The 24,473-nt window shown below is 39.5% G+C and overlaps 1 protein-coding gene and 1 long non-coding RNA gene across 3 annotated transcripts in view; one reads left to right on the forward strand and one right to left on the reverse strand.

Annotated features, from left to right (window-relative positions):
- The window catches only part of LOC118411352 (rap guanine nucleotide exchange factor 2-like), a 93,024-nt gene that overhangs the window by 27,200 nt on the left and 41,351 nt on the right, over window positions 1–24,473 (forward strand). For both annotated transcript variants that reach the window (XM_035813591.1, XM_035813592.1), the window contains exons 3-5: window positions 6,091–6,161; window positions 10,941–10,997; window positions 19,845–19,928. In XM_035813591.1, coding sequence (XP_035669484.1) covers window positions 6,091–6,161; window positions 10,941–10,997; window positions 19,845–19,928 — 212 coding nt within the window. The remainder of the gene's footprint in view (window positions 1–6,090; window positions 6,162–10,940; window positions 10,998–19,844; window positions 19,929–24,473) is intronic.
- On the reverse strand, window positions 5,573–10,675 carry LOC118411363. The gene is made up of 3 exons (XR_004830662.1): window positions 10,526–10,675; window positions 8,223–8,381; window positions 5,573–6,156 (listed from the first exon to the last, which is right to left on the reverse strand). It is a non-coding gene; the product is annotated as an uncharacterized LOC118411363 (long non-coding RNA).

A 24,473-nucleotide genomic window follows, 5' to 3' on the forward strand; every position in this document is an offset into this window, starting at 1 on the left:
ACAAAAGCTGCAGTCCTTAAAACCTCTCAAGTCAATATTTGTCCCCTTGTTGAAGTGAAGGCCCACTTCTGGACATGTAGAATGGGTAGTGGTCAGGTGTTGGGCATTAGCTGCCTTTGTTTTATCTTCTACAGTAGCAGCTTGGATCTCAAGAGCAGATACTGCCACAAATCAATTTGGACAAAACTGGCTTGCTCTTAATAATAGACTATCAGTAATAGAAGGTAGAAAACTCTACAATTCTCACCCCGACATCTGCTTGGAGATTGATTATACATTAATTCTATTATTGGTGAGATCAATTGTCTAGACTACGCTTTTGTCCCGGCAAAACGCCAGTCCTGCTGCCATGCTGTAGGCAATAAGATCGCTATGTCTATAACCCACATACAGCAAACACTGAGGATTAATTAACGAGCCCAAATGGTGGTTGAAAGAACATTTGGTAAATGGTGTGTTGCTGTCACATAGGCACGTTGTTATCACATCAGCCATATTTAATTATTGAATGGATATGTATTTCCATTTTTATTTGATGTAAGCAGCCTGGTTTTATTTACAGAAATGAATTGGCGGCTTCTGTTGACAGTAAATTGCTTTCTGCGTGTGGGCCCTCACCATGTTAATGTTATTAGTGGTCTTTTCAGTTATTAATATTACAAGTGGATTGGGATAAAAGCGAGCACATTGTTGAGTGGACAAAGTATTTTTGAATGCGTTCAGCATTATTCTGTGGTTGAAAGGGGCAGGGTTGTGGTTAGGGAGAAAACGATGATCTGGGAATGTGGAAATGATGCAAATAGAAGACACATCCATGTGTTTGTATGTTTTGCCTAACTCTGCAATCTCAAAATTAATGTATTTGCTGGCATATTTGCTGGTGTCTGGATTTGTATTTAGTTTAATGCAAATTAAAGTATTCCCCCAGGATCTTAAATGCAATTACAGTAATTGGACAAAGGATATTTCATTTTTTCTAGTAAGTATGTCGCATCAAGTTGTCTGCCAAATTGTGCAGGCGTCCACAATATCGCTAAATCTTTGGCTCCTAATAACAATTTCATACATGTTGTCGGTATTATACCTTTACACAGGCAGTTATCGGCTTATGGTCTCATTGATGAGTTTCTTCTTTCCATAGACTTCTATGTTATAATTCGTGGTTTAAATGGGCGCGTTCATAATGAAGCTGCGTGAAATTTCAGCAGATTTTTCATTCTATGTCGAGCACATTTACCCTATATCGTGGGAAAAAATTGCCAATGTAAACTATACGTAGGAACTTTTTTTATAGCAATTACAAACTACGATTAGTCAATCCCCACAAAAGGCACTTTTTCGCTGCTATTGTACAACCGCACCACTCAGAACCCACGACTGTGTACCTCCGACCTAGCGCGCGGCTGCAAAACTTTACCTGCTAATTTCTTCAGTTACAAATAAGCTTTCACCAATCTAACTTTTGAGATCAGTTCCGCTGGCTAAAAGGGAATTTCTCACCGCTAAAAACATGCGTCCGTGCAGCCGTTCATTTTTGGCTCGGATCTCTTTTAGGGTGTCCACTCGCGGAGTAATACATCAATGAGACCTTAAGTTTAATGTATTATTGAAAAAATCTATCAAAGGAAAGAATGTCGTTTTCTTCATCATCTCTGAAAGTTTGGGTGTCTTACGTTAATGAATTAGCCTCTGGGAGGTAATTAAGTACGAGATCATGATAGGCATGAAAGCGCCACCTAGCGGCGGACAAAGGCCAATGTTCAGGACAAAGTGCAAAGGCGTCGAGACTGACGCTTTTGACGTGTCGCAAAGACTCATTAGATCAGTCTGTGTATGAGTTTGACTGAGTAGTGTTCTCTTTGTGACTTTGTCTTTGTTTAATTGGAATATATCTCAGAGAATAGTCGTGTAAGGGATATCAGCACGACAGGCACGACGAGATTCATCCGGATCTTTCTACGTAAAATAAACGGTTCTATAGAGGATCGGGTGAAGGTACTATAGCTCATAAAGTCAAAACAGAGCTTAACGACTAGAAATTGATGTTAGCTGCGTTTCAAGCTCCCTTATACCAGAGGCGGGCAAGCCGAACTGAGCCTTTCTGATTGGCCTTTTATAGGTGTCGCCTAGCCCGGGGTTTGGGGGGGGGGGTGTTGGAGGGGCGTTCGAGAGAAGGCAGCGATTGCAGAAAATAACTTGGATGCAGTTTGCATCAAAAAAGATAGCTTTAGAACCTTAGTCCTCTTTCAAATAGCTTCTATGTCCAGTAGAGTGTGATACAAGAAAAATAACAATAGTAACGCCCCTTGGAAATGTAGACCCGTCCGTTACCATGGTTACGGAAATAGGTACACGGCGTAATCTGCAGCCAAGAAATGCGGGGTGGCGCCCGGTTATAAACCCTTTTCAAATTTTTGCTCCAGTGCTATTCCTTGATTTTTTATGAATATTTTTCATTTTTATTTAAGGTCTCATTGATGAGTTTCTTCTTTCCATAGACTTCTATGTTATAATTCGTGGTTTAAATGGGCGCGTTCATAATGAAGCTGCGTGAAATTTCAGCAGATTTTTCATTCTATGTCGAGCACATTTACCCTATATCGTGGGAAAAAATTGCCAATGTAAACTATACGTAGGAACTTTTTTTATAGCAATTACAAACTACGATTAGTCAATCCCCAAAAAAAAAAAAGGCACTTTTTCGCTGCTATTGTACAACCGCACCACTCAGAACCCACGACTGTGTACCTCCGACCTAGCGCGCGGCTGCAAAACTTTACCTGCTAATTTCTTCAGTTACAAATAAGCTTTCACCAATCTAACTTTTGAGATCAGTTCCGCTGGCTAAAAGGGAATTTCTCACCGCTAAAAACATGCGTCCGTGCAGCCGTTCATTTTTGGCTCGGATCTCTTTTAGGGTGTCCACTCGCGGAGTAATACATCAATGAGACCTTATTTGTACCATGTATGCAGATATTTAGCACACATTCTCTGGCTTCTGCTGTACAAAGCAAAGATCAACAGTTAGTGATCCCAGAAACTGCAATGCTTACTTTTGCAGCTAGGGGGAGCTGCAGTATTGCCTTGCATTGTTCCAAATTCTATGTGACCATTGCTTTGTCAAGAAAAAATGAGTAAGCACTAAAGCAGTAATGTAAGGAAATGCATTTTGAATAAGTGTTGAGTTAATTTGCTCCAAGATTAGTGCATTGAATAGATTAATTGTTATATGGCCATCAACTTATATAAGTAGACAAAATGAAATTGTGAAAAAAATAGTTTTAACTTTTATGACTTGTATGTGCAGAACTTTAAAATGATCTAATTTAATGTCCCTGCCTTAAAAATGGCTGTCTCTATCCTTATCCCTCACCTTCTGCATTTATCTCCTTTGTTATCACCTACCAGTTTTAATTAATCCATTAATCTCACCCAACAAGACCTCTTGAGAGCCATTGAGCCTCCACCATTGATCATGGAAATGCTGTACTCCACTGATAGGGTATCAGCCAGACTGGACTGTTATGTTTCCCTGTACTGCATAGTCATTTGCATATAGATAGATCAAATCTCTCTGCTGATGAAAAACTATAAATAATACTACATTGAAAGGGGGGAATATAAAGATATGGTATTGCTTTTTTTATACAACTTGTACTTTTTGGTGGTATGTAGCTTTTTGACTTCGCAATTGATCGATTTTTCTTTGATAGTCTTTTTTTTGCAACTATTCTTGCTAGTTGGCAATGTCCAGTGTGTTTGTATGGTAGCAGAGACTGTGAAATCGCTAATGGCAGTAATGCAGCATGCATGCATAATGAGCTGTAGTCCTGCCACCTTCTGTGCTCAGATCCATTGATCTCCTGTTTGCCTAGCAAGTCAAGCGTGCTTGTAGCTCTCTGGTGCTGGGAGATTTCCTGCTTTTCTTTTCTCTGCTACTCTCCATCTCCAAGGATTTTAGAGAGAGGACACTAGCCTTGACCTCATTTTGAAGGAGCCCGTGTGTGAGGAAGAAAGATAACAGCCATCTTGCAGGTCTAGGTTGGTGATCTAAGAGCAGTTGGATAAGTTGTAAACCTCTGCTTGTCTTAAAAATGTACCCTAGTTACCACGACTGTACTACGTTTACATTATGTAAAATATCTGTGTGAATTTCTTGTTTGTGAGTAAATGTAGGCGTAGGATGATATTATATCCGTAGGCCAATAACCACAAACATATTATATAGATGTAGGATGTTGGTCCAGGCTTCCCCAATTCCATCACCAGCTATTTTATTTTGTCAACAGTATGTGGACTAGTGGCCCTAGAATTCAGTAGAGGTAACGTGCTGATATTTACCACAACAGACATGGTGGTTACGGTATAAGATGAAATATTATATTATCAGCCGCAAATTTCTTCAGCTCAGCTCTATTTGTAGCGTATATAGTTGCATCATATACTGGGTTCCAATTTGCCAACAAAACCCTGGCATTATTTTACAACCATGGGTAGCCCTTTGATGTTCCACAACCATCTATTAGTTACAGGGAGTCTGTATGCCATTAGGACCCGGAACCGTGGGCATAATCATAGGTTCGTAGGTTTAAAAGGATACAGTGTGTTTTGTATACCTGTACTCTTTAATGAGAAAGTGTTAGGGGTCGGATAAGGTAGATTTATGAGGCTTGTTTGTGTTAGCATAGTAATTTCACAGTTTTTAGGCAAGAAGCCATATTACACAGGATGTGTATTCAATCTTTGTATGAAAACACGTTGATGGTTGTCTCGATGATTTGTCTCGATGATTTTTCAGTCGAAATAACTTGAATATGTTTCTTTAACTTGAATATGTTTCTTCCTAGATAAGATTTCCCCAGGACCTTGAAGCATTTGAGTAGGGTTGTTCCTCTTTGTCAGGGGTGCCTTAGCATTTGCACGAAGAACCCTATGAAATTCGTACAAATATTATGTGATACGCATGAATCACTATGCGAAAACGCACGAATCGTATGAAAATTGCACAAATCACTATGCGAAAACATACAAACCTTATGTGACACGCACAAATCACTACATGACATGCACGAATGCGATTTGCACAAAACTTATACGAAATTGGCCAACCACTGCCGTGGTCATGTGACAGACGTTGAGTTTTAGTTGAGACGTAGCAGGATTTTCAAGATGGCGGCTTCAATCTTCGGCGCGGAAAAATACGATGTAATACGCTGAAATGAAGCAAAACAGTAGCTCGCAGGCTATCAAATACGTCTTCGTGGCGGCATATGTCCATTCCATGCCTTGAAATATAAATATCACGGGTATAAACACTCTAAATAATGCCTTCTCCTCGGCCACCGTTTTGCATAAGGTTTGTACAAACCTCATAAGGTTTGTGCATATCACATAAGATTTGTGCATTTCGCATATGAGTGATTCGTGCGATTTTCATAAGATTTGTGTGTCTTCGCATGTGATTCGTGTGTATCACATAATATTCATACGAATTTCATAGGGTTTGTGCAAAAGCTTAGGCACCCCTGTTGTGTTTCTGTGAGATCCCCCAATGATCCTTATGCCATCAAACTCGCATTCATCATGTTCTTTTATTCTTGAGGGTTTAGACTTGATGCACTTGTGATGACTTCCAAAGTCAATGTTGATTGGCTTGAGTAACGCCAGGGCTCTAGCCAGGATTTTATTTGAGCGTAACGGCAATGGCGAGGTAGCAAAGCCTTCGTGACCAATCGGGGTGATAGCGTGGAGATTTTGAAAATGTTAGAAAGTTGGCATTTTAGGGTACCCTTGAGTTGACATGTAATTTGAAGGATTTTTTTGGTTTGCAGTGTCATATCAACAATTTTCATATTTCATCATACATGTATGTACTATAATATTGTTTTGCTAGTAAATAGTAGCAAAAGTACCACTACGCTAGTTGAAATTTAGCATAGTGGTCCTCACCCTCAGTGTTGTGGTTGCAAATTATATTGTGCTGGCCCGTTATGCTAAAAATGCACTGGCTAGAGCCCTTAACGGGACACTAAGAAAGGCTTTCCAGGTAATTACAGAATACTCATGTTTTTTCTCCGTTCTGCCTCCCAGGACCAACAGATCATCCACTCCAATCTCCATGGGATCGAGGCCTTTGCTTCGCTGCGAGAGTCGGCCCTGAGGTGAGCACACAAAACACTCGTGACATTTGCCGTTTTTAAAAGCTACACAAGCTACAAGCTGAGACTCACTCTAGGCTACACCAGAAACCAGGCAAACCTTGGGAATAGATAATCTCGAACCAGATTCACGGTGCGTAATGTATAGTATCAAACTCCCTTGGCCGGCTACACTCCTTGACCAGCTTTGATACTATCTTATGGCACCGTAGGATCTGCTTGGAGATTAGGGAATGGATAGAGAGACTGCATGTAGAGGATAAATGCTATAAAGTTGCACACAAAGTGAAATTCAATCATCTGAACCAGTGAATAGGAAGATTGAGAATTTCTGCACAGCTCAGCTGGCAGCATACAGGGCAGGTAATATTCAGGACCCAGGGCTAAAAATAATGTACAAATGAGAACTGAATTTGAACAAACAAAAGGTTGCAATATACCCTATGTAGGTAATAATGTGCCATTTTTTCACATACATATGTCACAGGGGAGATTGGAATCTAGGGGGATTCGGAATCCTCCTAGGGGAGATTGGAATTCCAAATTCCCCTAGGGGAGATTGGAATTCCATTCTCTCCTAGGGGAATCTGGAATCCTCCTAGGGGAGATTAGAATTCCGATCTCCCCTAGGAGGATTCCGAATCCCCCTAGGGGAGATTGGAATTCTTCTGGAGTTCTACTGGAATTCCAATCTCTCCTAGGAGAATCTGGAATCCTCCTAGGAGAGATTGGAATTTTACTACTAGGACAATCTTTGAATGTACCAGGAGTGGCTTCATAGTTTCAAACAATGCAACAAAGGATTTGTAATTATTTCTAAGAATAAATCATATTATCTTATGCTTCATATCTAACACTTATAATTTTTCTGACAATTTAAGGTTAAGAATACTTCTCTATAGTGTACAATATCATCTTATCCTATACTATAGCCTGTTAAATATTATATTTTCAAACATTTAGTAATAGAGGAGAATCCGGAATTCTACCAGGACAATCTTTGATTTTACGAGAAATTCAGATTAGATGAAATTGTTTTGGAAAACAGACAAGTTACATTCTATCTACTCAATTTCACACAAAGAAGCTGGCAGAAGAAACAAGGCCAAATGCAAGGATGCTAAAAAAAATAATGCAACATAGTTAAATGGAAAAACGGTTGAGAACATTGAGTCACTAACTCATTATGGTCTCCGTAAGAATTCCAATCTCTCCTAGGGGAGATTGGAATTCCAATCTCCCCTAGGAGGATTCCAGATTCCCCTAGGGGAGACTGGAATTCCAATCTCCCCTAGGGGAAATTGGAATTCCAATCTCCCCTAGGAGGATTCCGAATCCCCCTGGATTCCAATCTCCCCTGTGACACATATATGTAACCCAAAATATGTTTAAGAAGACCAAACTTCATTTTAGAACAAAGTTACATGAAACATCTGACTGTTTCCAAAATGATATCCTGTTGCTTGGGTAACTGTTTTTTGGTGAAACTTACATGGCAAGGGGATACACATTCCAGGTGCTAAATGGAGTTAATTTGCTGAACATAGCAGGAGTTCTAGATCACATTCACCAATTTGTTATCACAAGGCCAAGGAATTGTCTGTATGAAAGACATGTCAAGTTGAATTTCATCCTTCCTACATTCCTGTCTTTTTGATTCAGTCAAGGTTAAATTTGACAAAGGGTCTTGACCATGGCTTTTTACAGCTGAAAGGAAAATCTTTACATTGAGTTACAGTTGACATTTTTGTACATTCCATACATTTATGTTGAATCAGCAAATACACAAAACTGAAGATGCTACAAATAGATATCGTTATGGTGAAATCTTCACAGTAGTTAAATTTTAGCATTTTCTCAGCATAAATGTTTCTTACATCTTCTGCCTGTATACCCCAATGGTTGAACCGCAAATTTAAAGCATCGCTGCGAAATAAAATCACTGTGAGCTTAAAGGCATTTATCTTTCTTTCGAATGCAAAATCAACTGAAGACATTGAATTTGTACTTTCAGTTCAATTTCTGGTAAAGGATGGATATATCAAGTCAGTAAAGGTTCCAGACCTTTGTCCACCTGGAATGTGGTAGTCTTCAGAGGTTTGTTTCCAAGTCCCTTTGGCAATTTCCGTTCAGCCTGTACATGAACTCAGGTCAGGCTCCTGATTTAGATGCCTGGTTGTCATGGTTGGAAATGTGATTACAGTACGCTGAGTTGGATTGGGCCTGGACGCAAAGAAATAAGATAATCTGATGATTACCGAGAACTGAGTTACAGTTGGAAGACCATGTCTTACATAATTTTAGACATACTGTAATTCTTGGGATTTTTACAAAATGTTCCTGTTTTTTTTTGCAATGATTGCTTCAATTACCACATCTACCACATCATACCATACCAATTACAAATGTTTCCATATACAGCATGAAGAGCTATATGAACCACCGTAAACACTCTGTTTTCTCCTCTTTCTGAAATGAAATCACTGCAAACATTAAGGCATTTACAGTACCTATGAAATGTACTTTTAAAGTGCTTGGCACCAAAATTTTTCGAACATGAAAAACATCAAAAGTTTGCGTTATCTTTGAGTAAGAAGATGTAATTGCAAGTACGGGGCGTTTTCTATTGCCATAACATCTTTCTCTGGCTGACATGTTACCATCATCATCATCATATTGATTTGTACATTGTCCAAAATTCCTGAAAAAGTAAAAACAAGGTAGAAAACGAGATGTCCTGCTGATAGACCAAATCAAGTACCAAGGAAAGTCACCAGGGAACCCAAAGTGTTATTATTGGAAATTTTGATAGGACAAAACCTAACCACATCATACCAAATTCCATGACATTCTGTGTTCCCATAAAGATATATAATATTATATATTACTACTTTTACCACCTCCCTAATGACAGCTCTGTCTTTTTCCACGTCTGTCAAATCTGGACAATTTCCAAGCGAAAGCAATTTAATCAAAACCCTCATCTCCCCTGAGATGCATTTTCATCATTGGATCTTCTACATTCGGCCCACCTGGGTTGTTATAAAATATGCAGTTACCCTTTTGCTCGTTTTTCATCATTGGTAGTATTGGGAATTGTTATACTAGTTAATATTCCACACAGTGGTATGCATGCCAGTAGTAGACCCCAAATCGTTCCCATTGACAGGTGGAATAATGGATGTGGTGTCAGAAGGTAGAAGTAGTGGGTACCGCCTACTGTAGAGCATGGTCGCTTTTTTGGCTCATGCTGAATCGATTGCTCAAAACCATACTGACAGATGTTAAGATAGAGGTGGGAGGTATGCAATCATCAAAAGTCAATGAGCAGTATGCATCAAATCAGAGATACGAAGGTATATGGAATTCTTCTACATTTGTAGAGCCATGTTTTTCATTGCCACGATGCGAGCTCCTTTAGCTTTTAGTATGCTCTTTCTGTGGTTCCCGACCCAAGAGACTCTGTCTTAGAAAGCCTACTAAATCTAAAGGTTGACGTCCAGGCTGGAGCAAAACTTGATGATACTCAGTAACTACCATTACCGGAAATGCTAAATCCATGATGAAGGGAAACCTTTTTGAGACATTTCATAAAGGTCACAGTGCTGCATTGACGTCAGTACGTACTAGAGTCGTCTGTGCAGGTGCTGTTATCAGGTTTCTGACTACAGAGGATGTGCAGTGCAGTACACTTTGACAAGTAGTTTAGAGTGGCATTACATTTCTGACCCTTATTTTTTTAAACTACATTTTCTGTATGTTGAACCTACAGAAATTCACATGGTACGTTCGACATAATTTCTATGTAACATGGGCAAAACTTGTTGTGACGAAATATATTGGACGTTTAGAGATTGAAGTGAAGGAGTCTGCTTTAAAAGATTTTCAGAGATGCAGAAAACAGGTTCATACAATGCTAAAAAATCCTAAACCTTGAACCAAAAATATACAGTCACGTAGTATGGCTACCCATGTTGCATTTATTCCTACCCTGCTTGAAAGTAAAGTGGTCCCACCAAATAGCCCTCTCCACATGTGTTCCCTGATACTATCATCCACTTACTTCTGACAAAATTGTCTGCAGTAAATTGTTCTGCATTCCTTTGCATCTCTCCCTCGCCATTACCACTACCACAGGCAGCAGCAATTGTTTTGGTGCAACTGCTGAGTCAATATGCCTGGGCCTAATTAGCACTGTAATTAGCTTGGTATACTGGCCATTAATTAGGATTGATACGTTATTCTATCAAATTACCAGACTTCCTTTTTTCTTCATTTGTCTAATTGATGACTGATATTATTTTTGCAGCAGCAATTGTCAGGTTTTCAAACTCTTAAATGTTAAAAGAATACTTAATGTTACATACCTAGTAGAATTTTCAGGGTCTACTGATTAAGTGATCCTTTGACAGCGGTTTGCGATATGTACACTGTACTGGTGTGATTGGAGCTGGCAGGAGATAGCCCCAGCTCATCTGCATAACATTATCATTCCACAATACCCTCAGGGGTCAAAGGCTTCAGTTCCAAGGAATGCAGATGATTCCATATTCATGAGAAAGGGTGTTTTTTTACAACTTTTTCCTTGTGATGATTATTTCATATTGAAAACAAGATTTTAATATTATCTACAAAACTTATATTGTGTTTTTATGATAGTCTGGTGTGAATAGTGTGAATCATTTCAAGAAGTAAATTTTACTCACCCCCATTGTGAGAATGTACTTTTCCAATGACATCATGGGCTAACTGCCTGTCCCCATTTCCCCCTGTGTTACTCAGGGCCATGTGTAAAACTGTTCGCTATGAGTGGCACGACGCAAACACACTCCTATATCGGTGAGTACAAACCCTTCTTTAACCTCCTCTGTACATTGTATAATCTTTTCTTGAGTTAGGGATGTGTTGTTTCTCTTGTTGACCAGTCGAAAGGGACAGTTGTGTGTTGATATGTGGACCGGAAGACACTCAAAAATCACAACAAAATGACAGTTGCTCTATGATGCAAGGAAATCTTGCCAAAGGCTATTTTGTTTTGGGATGTCTACAAACATAAACTCTATGTTAACTATGGTGGTGCAGTCTTTTTGTCCACATTGTTATTCTTAGAATGCTGTAGTCAGTTGATTGTCAAACATTATACAAACTAGACAGTCACAATTGCTCTGTGATGTCAGTGTGAATATGTATTGATATGCTAATCATCTGGAAAGGTTTACCAACTTGAGTGGTCACGTTATACACGATTAGCGCTGATTTTTCTCATTCCATCACCGTATGATTAGGAAGAATGCCTACTTCTCAAAACTGTGTGGGTGGAACAGCGCTAATTAAATAAGCTCCCCTGCCTGGAAAATATCCTGACCAAGATAAATCTGTCTGTGGATGATATCTATACCAGATAATTGTACATCCTGCATGCTTCTCTAGTGGAGACAAATGTGTTAGAGTCATTTCTGTGTCCCCAGCTGGGGCCAAGCACTGGGGAGGGGATGTGTTTTGGTTGGGATAGGAAGTCTGGGATCTGGGGTGACTTGAACAGGTTTTGGTTTGTTTCCATTTTACGGACCATTTGAAAGGATTTTGTGTCAAGTTAGAGATACCTGTGATGCGTGAAAGACTGTGGGATGTGCGTAGGTATCATTCTGTTGGAAGCCTCGAGATTTATCCCTCAATTGTGTGTGTAGAACTCTGGTGTTCAAAAGGGGTCACGGAATCTGCCTGTTTGGATTCTAAAGGGGAAAGTACTGGAGCAAAAAGGTCAACACTGTGCCTTGTTGGAACAGGTTCTGGACACTTTCCCATGCCTTTTGTGTTGGCCTGGGTTTCTGGACAGCCACCAGAGACAACTGGTTCAGATTGGAACTGTAGAATCAAGGGACAGGGCACAGATTTATCCATGACCTGTCTAGCACTATTGATGTATGGACAATTATTGTCTGTATAACTCTGTCTGTTAAGCATGGTAGTAGCTTGACGACAATGTTTGCTACATTGTGATTTATGTAAATACCTGTCCAAGAGTGAAGGTTGTATACCTTGGAACCACTGGTGGACAAATCCCAGGCCCGCCCAGAAATATGTCTTGTTACATCTTTGCAAGCTGAGCTGTCTACACAGCATTCCGGCACTCTGTTCCAAGTGGCACGCTTTTTGATGCCACTTTCACAGCTTGTCAAGACAAAACTAATGAGTGTTGCCCTAATGACCACTATCTATCATGGTGAGGGTGGTGTCTGAAACCCAAGTATGGACCATTGACATGTGGTCTTGCTTTATCCTGCCAGCTTCCATAGTTTTGACAGGATTAGAGACGTGTGGTCATGAAGGAAGTGACTGACAGCTGACAAGCCAACACACCCTTCCTGACCCCCAGAAGCGTCATCGTTTTCAAAACTTGTGTTCATAATAAATCTCCGCCTTTCCTTTTAATGGGCCGGCCCACCCAGTGCCTGATTTGCAACCATCTTGTGTGGCGAAGGATTCTCCAACTGTTTTCCTTTAGCAGCTGCTGTTTAATTACACCTTGGTGCTGTCTTTTGAAGCTCAGCGCCGACTGTCTTTTACTTCCCCTGTGGTCTAACCTTTCCATGTGGCTCAGAATAGAGCGTTTTTCAGATGAAGATCACTGTCAAGTCTTTTCATTGTTCTTGATTCCTTCAGAAATAACCGAAAGGCTTGCTTGCATCCACAGGACTGTTGAGTGCTACTGTACATTGTATGTATTATCTGCAAAACTATCACTTCAGTTTACATAAGGATTGGAGAAATATTTAGGTCGTAATGCACTGAATATCTGTGGGGTTAGAAGGGTCAGCAGGGACAGAGTTCATGTAAATGAGAACTATCTAGCTAGCTGTGTATCACTAGAATTAGTAGTAGAAAGGTACAGGTAAAGGTGTAGTGTTCAAATCTCAGACTGAAGACACATGGTGATGCTTTTTCGTTAGGTAATACTACATGTAGTTCTAGTATTAGTGCTTCGCAACAGCTCGCATTATGTGCCAAACGCAATGAGTCACCCGAAGGTAGACATATTTCTTTACCGTATATTTTTTCAAATCAAATTGGTCAATATATGGAAGACTTGGCTTGATTTTATATATATTTATATTGATTAAATATCAACAACATGTGGCCTTTACTTTATGATAATTCTACCTTTGCCACTGCTCACTACAGAATATAATTTTCTGTTTATGCATTCATATTTATGAAATTATGCATTCATGGCTGACCTCATCATTTGAAAGTGAATATGGGAAAACCAAATCTCGATCTGCCTCTCACAAAAGAACATCATGTTATGATTTCCAGTTGCTGATCAGGTGAAAAGATCAATTTCTATCTGTTAAAATGTCTTGAGATGTTATCAATATTAAATGCCTGTGGAGTAAAAGGATAGAGAAAGATGATATCATCTCATACATCAAATATTCTCATAGGACAGATTATTTCTGAGTTTTACCTACAGATATGTCAATCAAAGCTTTATCCAAATAGCTCCCCTGAGATGAGGAATATCCCATGGTATGCATGGGGTGTTATTGTATTTTGTGCACCATGTATTTCTGTATTATATGCATGTCATTGAAACATTACATTAGTTTACTTGAAAAGGAAGTCCTGAAAATGAAATTCAATGGGACTAATTCCTTAGGAAAAGACCCTTTGTTAAATGGTTAAGTGTAGGGCCTATATTTATGTTTGACTGAAAATTATGCACCTGCAGTTAGAATTGATTAATGACATCTAGTAGACAAGACAAGAAGCAGAAAGGTTGGATTAACTGGATTCAATTTGTTTGGAGATGGAGCAGAAGACATCAGTTCTGGAGACCTTCAGGCTCCATATCTGGAGAAACTCTCAAAATCCTGAAAATTTGATCACAACCACATGATACATTACAGATAACAGGTCTTCCAACAGTGCAAATGGGAACAGGCTGAGGTGGCTTTAGGAAAAATAATTTCATTGACAGTCCAAGAAGAGATCAAGTCAGGACTTATGTTATGATCGCAATTGACAATGATATTATTATCGAGGCTAGGGCCGATGTCTAATGACAATGACTTTCCACGGTAATTTAGGAACCCATGGGGGTTTTAAAGGTGTTAAAAAGACATGTATGATGTTGTAAAACTAGAATCGTTCGTTTAGTTTTACAACATCATACATGTCTTTTCAACACCTTTAAAACTAGAATAGCTAAAATCAAATCATTTCCATGATATTGAGTGGAGTAGATAAATTCCTTTGGTCAGGTAAGAACTTTTCAGCCCCATTTTGGGCTGCTCTTTTTACCAGCATGACTGCTGAATGCTGCTACAAATAGTAAAATATATCCCAGCACCCTTGATATGGCAGGTGACAGCTACCTTATGAAATGGGACAATCCCTTCCTCCATTTGCGGTGCCTTATCTGTGTGTTATTGCCTGAAACTGTCAGCTCTTGTGGCAGGTTCTAACAGGTGATGGGGCTCAATTTGCCACGGTGATGTTGTTCCTGGGTTTTCCCTGTCAGGCTTACATGTTTCACACACAGCACCTGGGCAAATCGATTCTCCACATCTCATTTATGGTTGGTTCCCTGCAAATCTCCTGTGGCTGACAACTGTTTCACCAATTGGACTGGCTATGACAGATGAAAGAAATACAGTGTTCAATATTGTCAGACATCTCAATGTAAGTGAAACACAGACCCTTAGCACAGTACCAGCAATGTTTCTTATTGTTACCTCCCCAGTATTGTTTTGATTTGTATGTGTTTATAATGTGTGTGTCAGGTGGTAAAATGTAAACAACAAAATGCATCTGTATGTGTTTGTGTTTATGCAAAACTGTGGTCAGGAATAGAAAAAAAAAATTCAAGAACCTCTTGATGGATGTCTTTAGTGTGTGGGTAGGTATTGACTGTTATGAAGGCAAAGGTTAATGTTAATTCAATGTTAATTTTGGTTCCCCTGGTGGTTTTCATTGGTACTGTAGCAGAACTTTTGGTTTCTTAATCATTTGTCCTGGATGTGCTGTGGTTGTTATTTTTTTGGGCGTCAGATATCTTTTGATGAAGAAATGGTGTAGGTTTGGCCCCTAGCAGCTTGTTAATTTCTAACATCTAAGATAAGACAATCTGAATCAGTGAATGTAAAAGTTTATCTGTTATCATCACCTTTGCAACCCTAAGAAAAGTATTAGTGAAAGTAAGAATGGAAAAGTCTCTCTGCATTGGTCTTAATCCACACAGCTGGAGAGCTGAGATAGTCTATTTTCTACCTGAAGAGTCAGCCTAATGCGAGCTAGCTCCAGTTGCTCCCCTTATTAACGTTTCCTCGAGACAAGATTAACAATAACATTACAGACTGGTGCCAGCACAGCATGCTTGGAGCCAGAAATTTCACCCAGAGGATATCCAGAAGTTCTTATAACTTCAAACCTCCAAGAATTTGAACAAATATCCCTTTTGTCACAGTATAAATCTTGTTGAAAATTGGAATAACTTTCCCTCACGAAAATCTTGTTGCAAATACTGATATTATGGTCTTGGGATGGTCTAGTGAAAATAAAAGTCATGCTATTTTGGAAACCCCCTGCTTTGCCTTTTTGTACAAATGGCGGCAGTTTTGCAGAGATGTGTGTCCTGAACAGCAAGGTCATGTCAGATTGCCTGCCTGAATTGATTTGCCTGCTGCTATTCTGGTGGTGGTGGGTTCATTTGGGGCTGGACTGAATGAATGTTTGTACTTTAGAGGACACATGATGAATCTGCTGTGCTCAGAGAAGCTTTTAATCAGGCATGCTTTTCTGCACAGTAATTGCTGGTAACATGAAGGTTGCTGTCTTGTTACCCAGCCTCACAAGTAGGTTCATTGATGGATTGATGAAGCTAAAACTTGTCTTGTGAACAAGCTATGATATAAACCGCAGACGTCTTTCTGACATCCTAGCCTGTCCATCACCAAAATGATAAAGACCACAGCATGTACAGAGGAAAAGGTACAAAAACTGGAACAGCCGCCAGGAGGCCCAAGCTTGATGTAGACCATACTTTACAAGATCTACCCACCAATCAAATATCATCCATGAGTTCCTAAGGTATACTGACTGGATGTTATGCTAGATCGTAGATGTAAGAACAGACACACCCATAACAATATGTCCATTTTTCATGAAGGCAGAAACAACTCAAGTTTCCATCAAGTAGGACTGGAATCAGGATTGTCTGCAGTTGGTGCAGAGTGATGTAACATCTAATGTCTATCCAATGATAACAGGTTGAAAGGCACTGTCTCTCAGCAAAATTTCTCTGAACTGCCCTCTCACCTGCAACACACAGATGAAACTTGTATCTGGATGCTAAGTGAAGAAGTACAAAATTATTAGTATTATACAAAGGAAGACCAGCATTGATAATACAGACTTGTACACCTTTGTTGTTCAGTACACACCCATGTAGCCCACTGACCGCACTTCCTGTCAGTAGAAGGGAGAGTCAAGGTGGCAAGTGTAAACATAAGCAATGAAACTGTACTTTCAAAAGTGTACAAACAGGAACTGTCAGCATTCCTGAACAGGTGAACATCATTTCCTCCCTGTTTCAGTTTCCTTGTTTTTGTGTGTACAACAGTATATAGCATTAAACTTCTGCAGAAATGCTAGTCTATGAAGGTAAAAATAATGGTTCATGGCAGTGGGCTTTTAGGTATACAGGATGTGGAAAAATGCCAATCCAAAATTCCTATCATCACTCTTATTAGTGTCTCTAGGCTATGGGGCTTCAGTATATATTATTATACAGTGTGTTTTGAAAGGTGGTAATCCACAGATATAAAGTCAGCCACATGCCATGCGGCCTGTCGCCCAGGGCAAGTTCATTTGTACAATGCCACGCGTCATGTCACTGCACAGTTCAGTACTGTTGGCATACACCTGGAGCTGATTCTTCTTAGGACTTCAACCGTGAAGAAGGCAACTTGTGCGATTGTCACTCAGTGACTATGCAGGATGTATTGTTACTGACTTTCTTAGTTTCTACCTTACTGAATGCGTCACTGATGTCAACTACTACTAACTAGTAACTCAAGTCCTGCTTCTGTGCACACTTAGTCAATGGATACAGGAAATTCTGACAGGTTTCTAGAAACTCTGTGTGTGTAGGTGAGTCTGTCATTGTATTTGATTGTGGACAGTAAACAAAGCTACCCTGAATAGATTTAAACATAAGAGTTTGCTATTAGTCTTGTCAATCTTTTATTTCTTCAGTTCAGTTCATCCTCCTAAGTACGAGGTACCACGAATGATGCTGTCCCAGACATCTCTGTCCAGCATGGGCCAGCAGGTCGCAGTCTTTAAGTCCAACTTCTTCCTCCAGCACTTTCTCTTGAATTTCTTGCACAGTCAAAAACGTCTGAGATATTAGCATTTTAATGTTTGGTTATGGTTAGAATATTTTAACGCTAGTGTGCACTTTGCCTTGAATTTGAAAGGAATCCCCATAGACTTAGTCAATCAATCATTGTGATTATTGGCAAAGATTCTTCTTGCGTAACTCTTGGCTTGTCTGACTAAACCCTGTTCCTAGCACTTACTCCTTCCAGGACAGTAAGAGATTATATAACACACGCCAACTTTGTTGGTCATGAACCAAGGGTTTGTATAGCTCTTACCTACATGTACATCCTCTATCAAGTTTGACACTGTTTTGGCACTCTTTTTGGAATTCCTGTTGTAGTCAGAGCGTGGCAAGTTTACTGTCATGCTGTGGTCACAGTCGACCTCCTTCCTATAGGCATCCCTGGCCATGGACCACCTCATGGATCTGGTGTGCTAACTCTCAAACTCCATAGTTGGTGTGTGCAATTATTTTCATCTTGCTCCAGGTGAGGCAGAATCCTTTCCTCCCTTTCCCTGGTCCTTCGGGAATGCTGTGTCTTCTGGATGCACTTTGTACTGTACAGAAACCAGAGATGTGTAACTCTCCACTAAACATAACATCATGTGCAGGTACAGAAATAGGTTTAGGTGCAGGTCTGACTATTGAACAATTGGTGGGTCCACTTCTGTTGTCATAGCAACCACCTCCATCCCCTCTTCGCCTAGATAACTGATAGGTCAGTCCCAGGTCCTGGGGTAACATTCTCCATTGTTGTGGGCTGCAGGTTTGACAGGATTGGAATCTTTTAAAAATCTTTACAGAATGTACCACTTTGCAGACTTCAAATGAAAAGTCTGAGTACAGTTTGTATACACACAATAGCCAGGTATCCTTCACTGATAGCAATCCATGTCAGCCCACCCAGCGGTTTATCGATTTCAACAAATAATGTTCAGTCCGACTCCTGAAGGACAGGAAATGTTGGACCACTGGGCAATTTATTGCTTTCAGGAATGTCAGGTCGCCATCCTTCCTGCCTACATCCATACAGTGCCATGCCCTTCAGGACAGGAAGAGCAGGAAATAGTTCAGACTACTTCAGTTGCTACTCATGATCATCAAGTTTTTAGTTACTGCCTGTCATGTCTGAGCAGAGAGGGATGTTAAGAAAGTCCAGCCTACTTGGGCTACTAGTTTTATTATTTCCTTTACCAAGAAAGAAGGTTAGATGTTCTCCAGCATTTTTTTTGTGTGTGTATCTCTTGACTGAAGAGATCCCCTGTGTCTCATGGCCTCCAAGCGACTTTTTTGACTGCAAGGGCCCATCGGGTGAGGGATCGGCATCTATGTGTTACAAATTCTGGGCTAAAACCAGTGTTTTTATCAGTGTTTACAGCATGCTTTATGATAAATCAATAAATAACTGAGATATTTTTCTTTGTGGAGTTCCATGAGAAATGCTCCCACTAAACGGGATAATAGGTTGTCCATCACCTGACTGTTGAAGCAGTTTTCCCCATGGAGGTGATAATTAACTTCACAATGGGGGTAGAATGGGGGAGGAGTTCGGGAAATTTGCAAAGAAGATTAACATGTCCTTGATAAGTGCATTATCTGTGTTATTTTAATAGCTAAACTTGTAAGTCTTCACATTGTTATGATAAGAACTACAAATTTGGAGTGCAGTGGCCCAGAATTCCTTGTGGCCTTTGCTGGTAAGATAAATTGATGTACTGAGGACTGTAGTTGTTTAGCCCTTCATTCTCTTCAATGCATTGGAGTAATTCTGTGAGTTTCCGTTGTTCAGTTAGGTAAAGGTTATAACAAGTAAGAATTTTAGCTAATTCTGTTTAGCAACAGTTGGAGTTGTAGATATGAACTTGTATACAGTATGGAGCATCTTGATTATCCATTCATATAACTTATTCCGGCTTAGCTTAATAGAGTCTATAGTATCAGAAATATGACTTTTGTAACCAGTCTCTGAGCCATGCCCTTTACTGATTTACAACATTATCCTTTAGCTAGAGGAGGGTATTTTGAAAAGAAATGCCTTTGAATCATACTGATTTTGTGACCTTGCTTGTAAAGGTTATTGGAGACAGAACTATCTGTACATAATATATATGGCTAGACTTATTAATGACTTGAGATAAAGACAAGCTTGCCCTGGCCCTAAAGGCCAGTCTTATATCAATTGTGTACTAGATGTTTATTTATGGACCTTTTCTTTTTCTTCCTTTCTTACTGCATAGAGCTTTTGCTCTAGTATTTCAGTATTTATTGATACTCATGGTAAGTTCTTCTCTTCACAGTCCCGAGGACCTGAGTCTATGTTGGTACGTGCTGTTGTCTGGATCAGTCTTCATCGATGGGTCTATGTTCTTACCTAGAAGCAGGTATGTGTGTTATATTTACTGTTATTATATATAGTTAATCTATTTGTCAGAAAACTGACGGACATACAATGTATGAATGAAATCATGTGCTAGTTAGTTATACTACATGTATATTTTTGTGGGTGGTTGTATGCACCTGCAAGCATGCACAAGAAGTTGTCAACAGAGCTAAACCAAGTTAAAAACAGGTTGTATGTATGTGTTGTTCTATGTATATGTGTGCACGCGTGTGTACATGTGGTATGTATGTATATGGTCTGTGATTTTGTGTGTGTATATTTGCAGTCTTATGTAGCAGGTGTCTTATGTATGTGTAAGAATAGTAATCTAGGTAGGCTGGAGGGAAGAATGCAAGGTTAAGGTTCACCACGTGTGGCCTTGAGGACATTCTTGGAACTGTTTGTACCAGTCTAACACCTCCGTTGACCCTTACATGACCTCATTTCCCTGGAGACATGAACTGATGGTGAGGGGGGTGAGAAGTCACAAGGGACAGACCAAAAAGGATCATGGGGGTAGAACTTCACCGTAGAAGGCTGAAAATTTAGTTTGGAACTTTTAGTTCTTTTCTTTGTTGTTTCTCTCTATCAATGTCATTATTGTTAATCTCCTCGCGGCATATCTAGATTGTTCCCCACAATGTGTTTTTCTACTTTCACCTTCCACAATGTTTAGAAGTTTGGAATCTGTTTTGGAGTCAAACATGAGTTTGATGTGATTAACAATGCAGTGTTCAGAATCATGATTTGTAATGTCATTTCTAAATCATCTGCCAAGGCAATAAAACGTATGCCCATCTGTAGTGATTATTCTCTGTTAGTCTGTATGATTAAAGGGGAACTATGCTATGTAACACCTTGGGCTCTGTTCAGTCAAAAATCACAGTCCACTGATTTTAACTCAGTTAATGTGTATGCTGCCAAATTATAGTACAATGCCACATGTAGATATGTATAATGTCAGTAAAACGGTTTTACAAACCTTACTGCTCTTCTGCAGAACTTGAATCTGAAATTGTGTAGCTAACTTGAAAGTTTTATTAACATTTGAATAAGTAAGACTGAATTAGAAGGTTTTAGAACTTTTTCTGACACTTAGATATCAAGAATATGATAGTGTAGTAGTGTACTAGAGTGTCTGAACATATGTAATCCGACACAAATTAAACACCTGTGTGCATTGATGCATTTACAGTCAAAAACTCCAATCTTGGGTACACAAAAGTGCATATGTACCCAGTAGTCCGCTCCCTGATCACATTAGTCATTATAGTAAGTTATACATTGAATATCGTTACCTATGCCAAATTTACCAAGTGACCTGCAGTTCTCTGAGATAATTACCAATTAACCATTAGTTGTGGAACTGCTTGTCAATGGTTGAAGTTGGACTGGTTCAGTTCACCAGGTTGTAAGCAAGCACTGAAGTGTATACCCCTTTGTCACCTGTTGACCTCTGACCTTGTGGCACACCTTTGTTGTGATTTGAATGATAATGACTTCGTGATTGATGGACTATAGTTCCCTGTTCTATAATTAGATTTGCTGTGTCCAAAATTGCATTTCATTCCATGCTATGAATTATAGTCAGTCATGAACTGTTTGTGGTTTGTATTGTATACCCAGTAAACCACCTTATGTCACAACATACCAGGTTTGTACTGAACAGTACAAGCTTATATCCAGACAGATTCATTTGATCCACTCACACCAGGACAGACCCCAACTCGTACTTAATGATAAGTGTGGTGGGTTTTTAAACATACTTGAGGTATGGATCCTCTCAAACTTTGCACCTCCATTCAATGTCCTATCCGAGAGACGGCCCTTGCCAAAACTGTGTTCTCATTCACACCTGAGTTGACCAAGGAAATTGGTGCAAAGTGCCTTTCTCATGAGCGCAACATCAGGAATTTCCAGGGATTTGAACTCAGACCTCCAGGTTCTGAGTCGACAGACCTACATTTTGTAAGGCCACGTGTCACCTTGATTCTTTGGACTTGGGGCTTGTTCAATGTCAGCTGCAGTGTACTTCACTAAAGCAGTTTGTGAATATCAGTGTTGTTATGATGGAACATTCTTCCAGCATGAAGATAAGATTGTAGCTGCCAGTATGTATCACCAGATGTTCCAAAAAATAGCTTGAAGGCAAATGGGGAAAAGATAACATAAGCCTGTGTTATGGTGTTGTGACACACATGTGGCATACTCTGTGGTTGATAAGGTATGCAGGAAATAACTGTTGAAATGTGATGATGGGATAGGGGGTCTTTCAGGAATGTACTCATCAAGCATTGCTGGGATTGCCAATGGCTTTGTCACATCCTGAGTGACTTGGATTTTTGAAATGGCATGCATCTAGATTTTAAATTTTACTACATGTTGTAATATGTTGATAACTGTGTTGATTGGTGTTTTCATAAATTACATATACATGATTTTACAATTTAGTTTTACCATATGATCAGCTTCTTGGGCCTTATAACAATTTCTCAAGGGTACTGCGATATAAGGATATTTCTTGAAGTCAAGAATGTTGTTTTCTTTAAACTTGAAGTTAAAGTGCAGGCTGTGCTAAATTTAAAGGAATTACTAATTACATGATTTCACAGTGTATTTTCCCTACATGATCATACCTTGTCATAAATGATATATTCTCAAGGGTCAATTCTGATTTCAAATACGCAACATTGACGTAAAAGGATGTGACTAGCACAAGCAGTGCATATGATTTGTGCTGGTGTAGATGAATGATAAGTCATCCAACTCACTTCCGTTGACGTAGGTTAAGTAGTTTGTGTCAAGTATAAATCTTATATTTTAGATTTTGACATGTGTTTTTATCATGGTAGCATCTAGTTGAGGAAGGGTGAGACATTTACTTCCTTTGATATTTTTGTATCACAAGTTAGTAGTCCTTTCATCTTGCTAAGCTAATGGAGATACAAAGGAGGAAAAGGCACTTTGTTGCAATAAGTGGATATGGTTGATGTAGCCAGTGCCGCACCACTGATTTGGTTGGGATTTCTACATGTTTGGAATATTGCTGTAAGTTACGCTAATATCAATTAAAATCAGCTTTAAAAGTTAGGAATATTAACTTGGCTTGATCATATTTCTGTTGTTTCAATGTGGCCTTAGTAGAAGTAAGTTTATGTAAAGTAAGACTGGCCTGACTGCCAGGCGAAGTTCCCGAGTAGGAATGCACAGAAGACCACAAAGACTGATGTTTGCTGTAAACACAGGCAGCAAACTGCAAACTAAGCAAAGGCTTTGCCTGTAAACAGGAGATCCAAGACTGCAGGACTTTTCCTGTGTGTAACAAACTATTGTGAAAGCAAGATGACCTGTGATTGGTTAGATCAATGAGGGAGTCATTTTCGACCCCCTCCAGGGGTCACAGGTCAGATGAAGATTTTTGGCTGAATGGTATCAGGTGCATTTGACCAGTTTTCTTGTGTTGTGTGATAACTTGAACCCAAAGTGGTAGAAATACTTGTAGATGTGTACCGGTAGTGGTTGACTTGGTAAGCATCTTGGCGATGTGAACATTGTGGTCACTTAAGTTGATATGCAGATTTTAAAAAATGGCCAGCTGTCCTTATGTGTTATGAGTTAGCATATTATACATTGTATATATTTGGTAGATGGAGCAAGTTTCTTCAAGTTTATGTAAAATTGCTCATTCCATTTTGCTGCCTCCTTTCCTTCCCTGCCCCCTTCAAGTACATTCCATGGAGGCAATTCTTGCAAATTTTGCACCTGCAAGCTCCAATCAAGCTGCCATAAACATGTAAGTGGTTGTATACCCAGAACTTAAGCCTGATTTTCATGCGGTTTCCCTCCTGTGTTTTTAACAGATGGGTTTCCGTAGCACAACAGACAGGAAGTTTCATAGAGGGCTATGACGTAGATCCCTTTGAGAAATCAACCCAAATGCCCCCCTTTGTGGCTGGAGGTAAAAAGCAGCTTATCTCGACATTTGGCAAAGATTAATCTTTTTCGTCCTGTAAAACCTTTATGGTGCCTTCTCACTCGTAGTGAGTACTGCTGTAAATCTATGTCATTCTTCGACAACATCATTTTTTTACGGGCAGTATTTTTTTCACACTTTTTATTGATTGCCTGATTGTGCTCAAATTTTTATATTTTTGTTCTAAATGTGGACTGGCTATTGTTGGTATCCAAGTTTTAAAAACTGCTTTACATGACTTTTTGCATATTAAAGTTAAGTTAGCTTGTATGTAAGCTCATGCAAAAATTAGATCTCCCTGTTGAGTTGTCATGATGGTAAAGTCCTTCCCTTTTGAGGGAGAAGGAGTAACACTTGCATGCTTTAGCCTCCCAGCACTGATTGCCATAACTACACAAATCTGAGGTAAGATGGCTGTCCTCAGATTGTTTGTCTAGTTTGCCAAAAAAGAGCTTGGTTCCTGCATTTTGTTTCCTTTTGTTGACGACTTTCTCACAGTACAAGAAACATGTCTAGATAACAGATTTGAAGTGTGATAGTGACCAGTTATTATGTAAGTATGGAGCGATCTTG

The sequence above is a fragment of the Branchiostoma floridae genome, chromosome 3 (genome assembly GCF_000003815.2).
Source record: "Branchiostoma floridae strain S238N-H82 chromosome 3, Bfl_VNyyK, whole genome shotgun sequence".
Taxonomy (NCBI): domain Eukaryota; kingdom Metazoa; phylum Chordata; class Leptocardii; order Amphioxiformes; family Branchiostomatidae; genus Branchiostoma; species Branchiostoma floridae.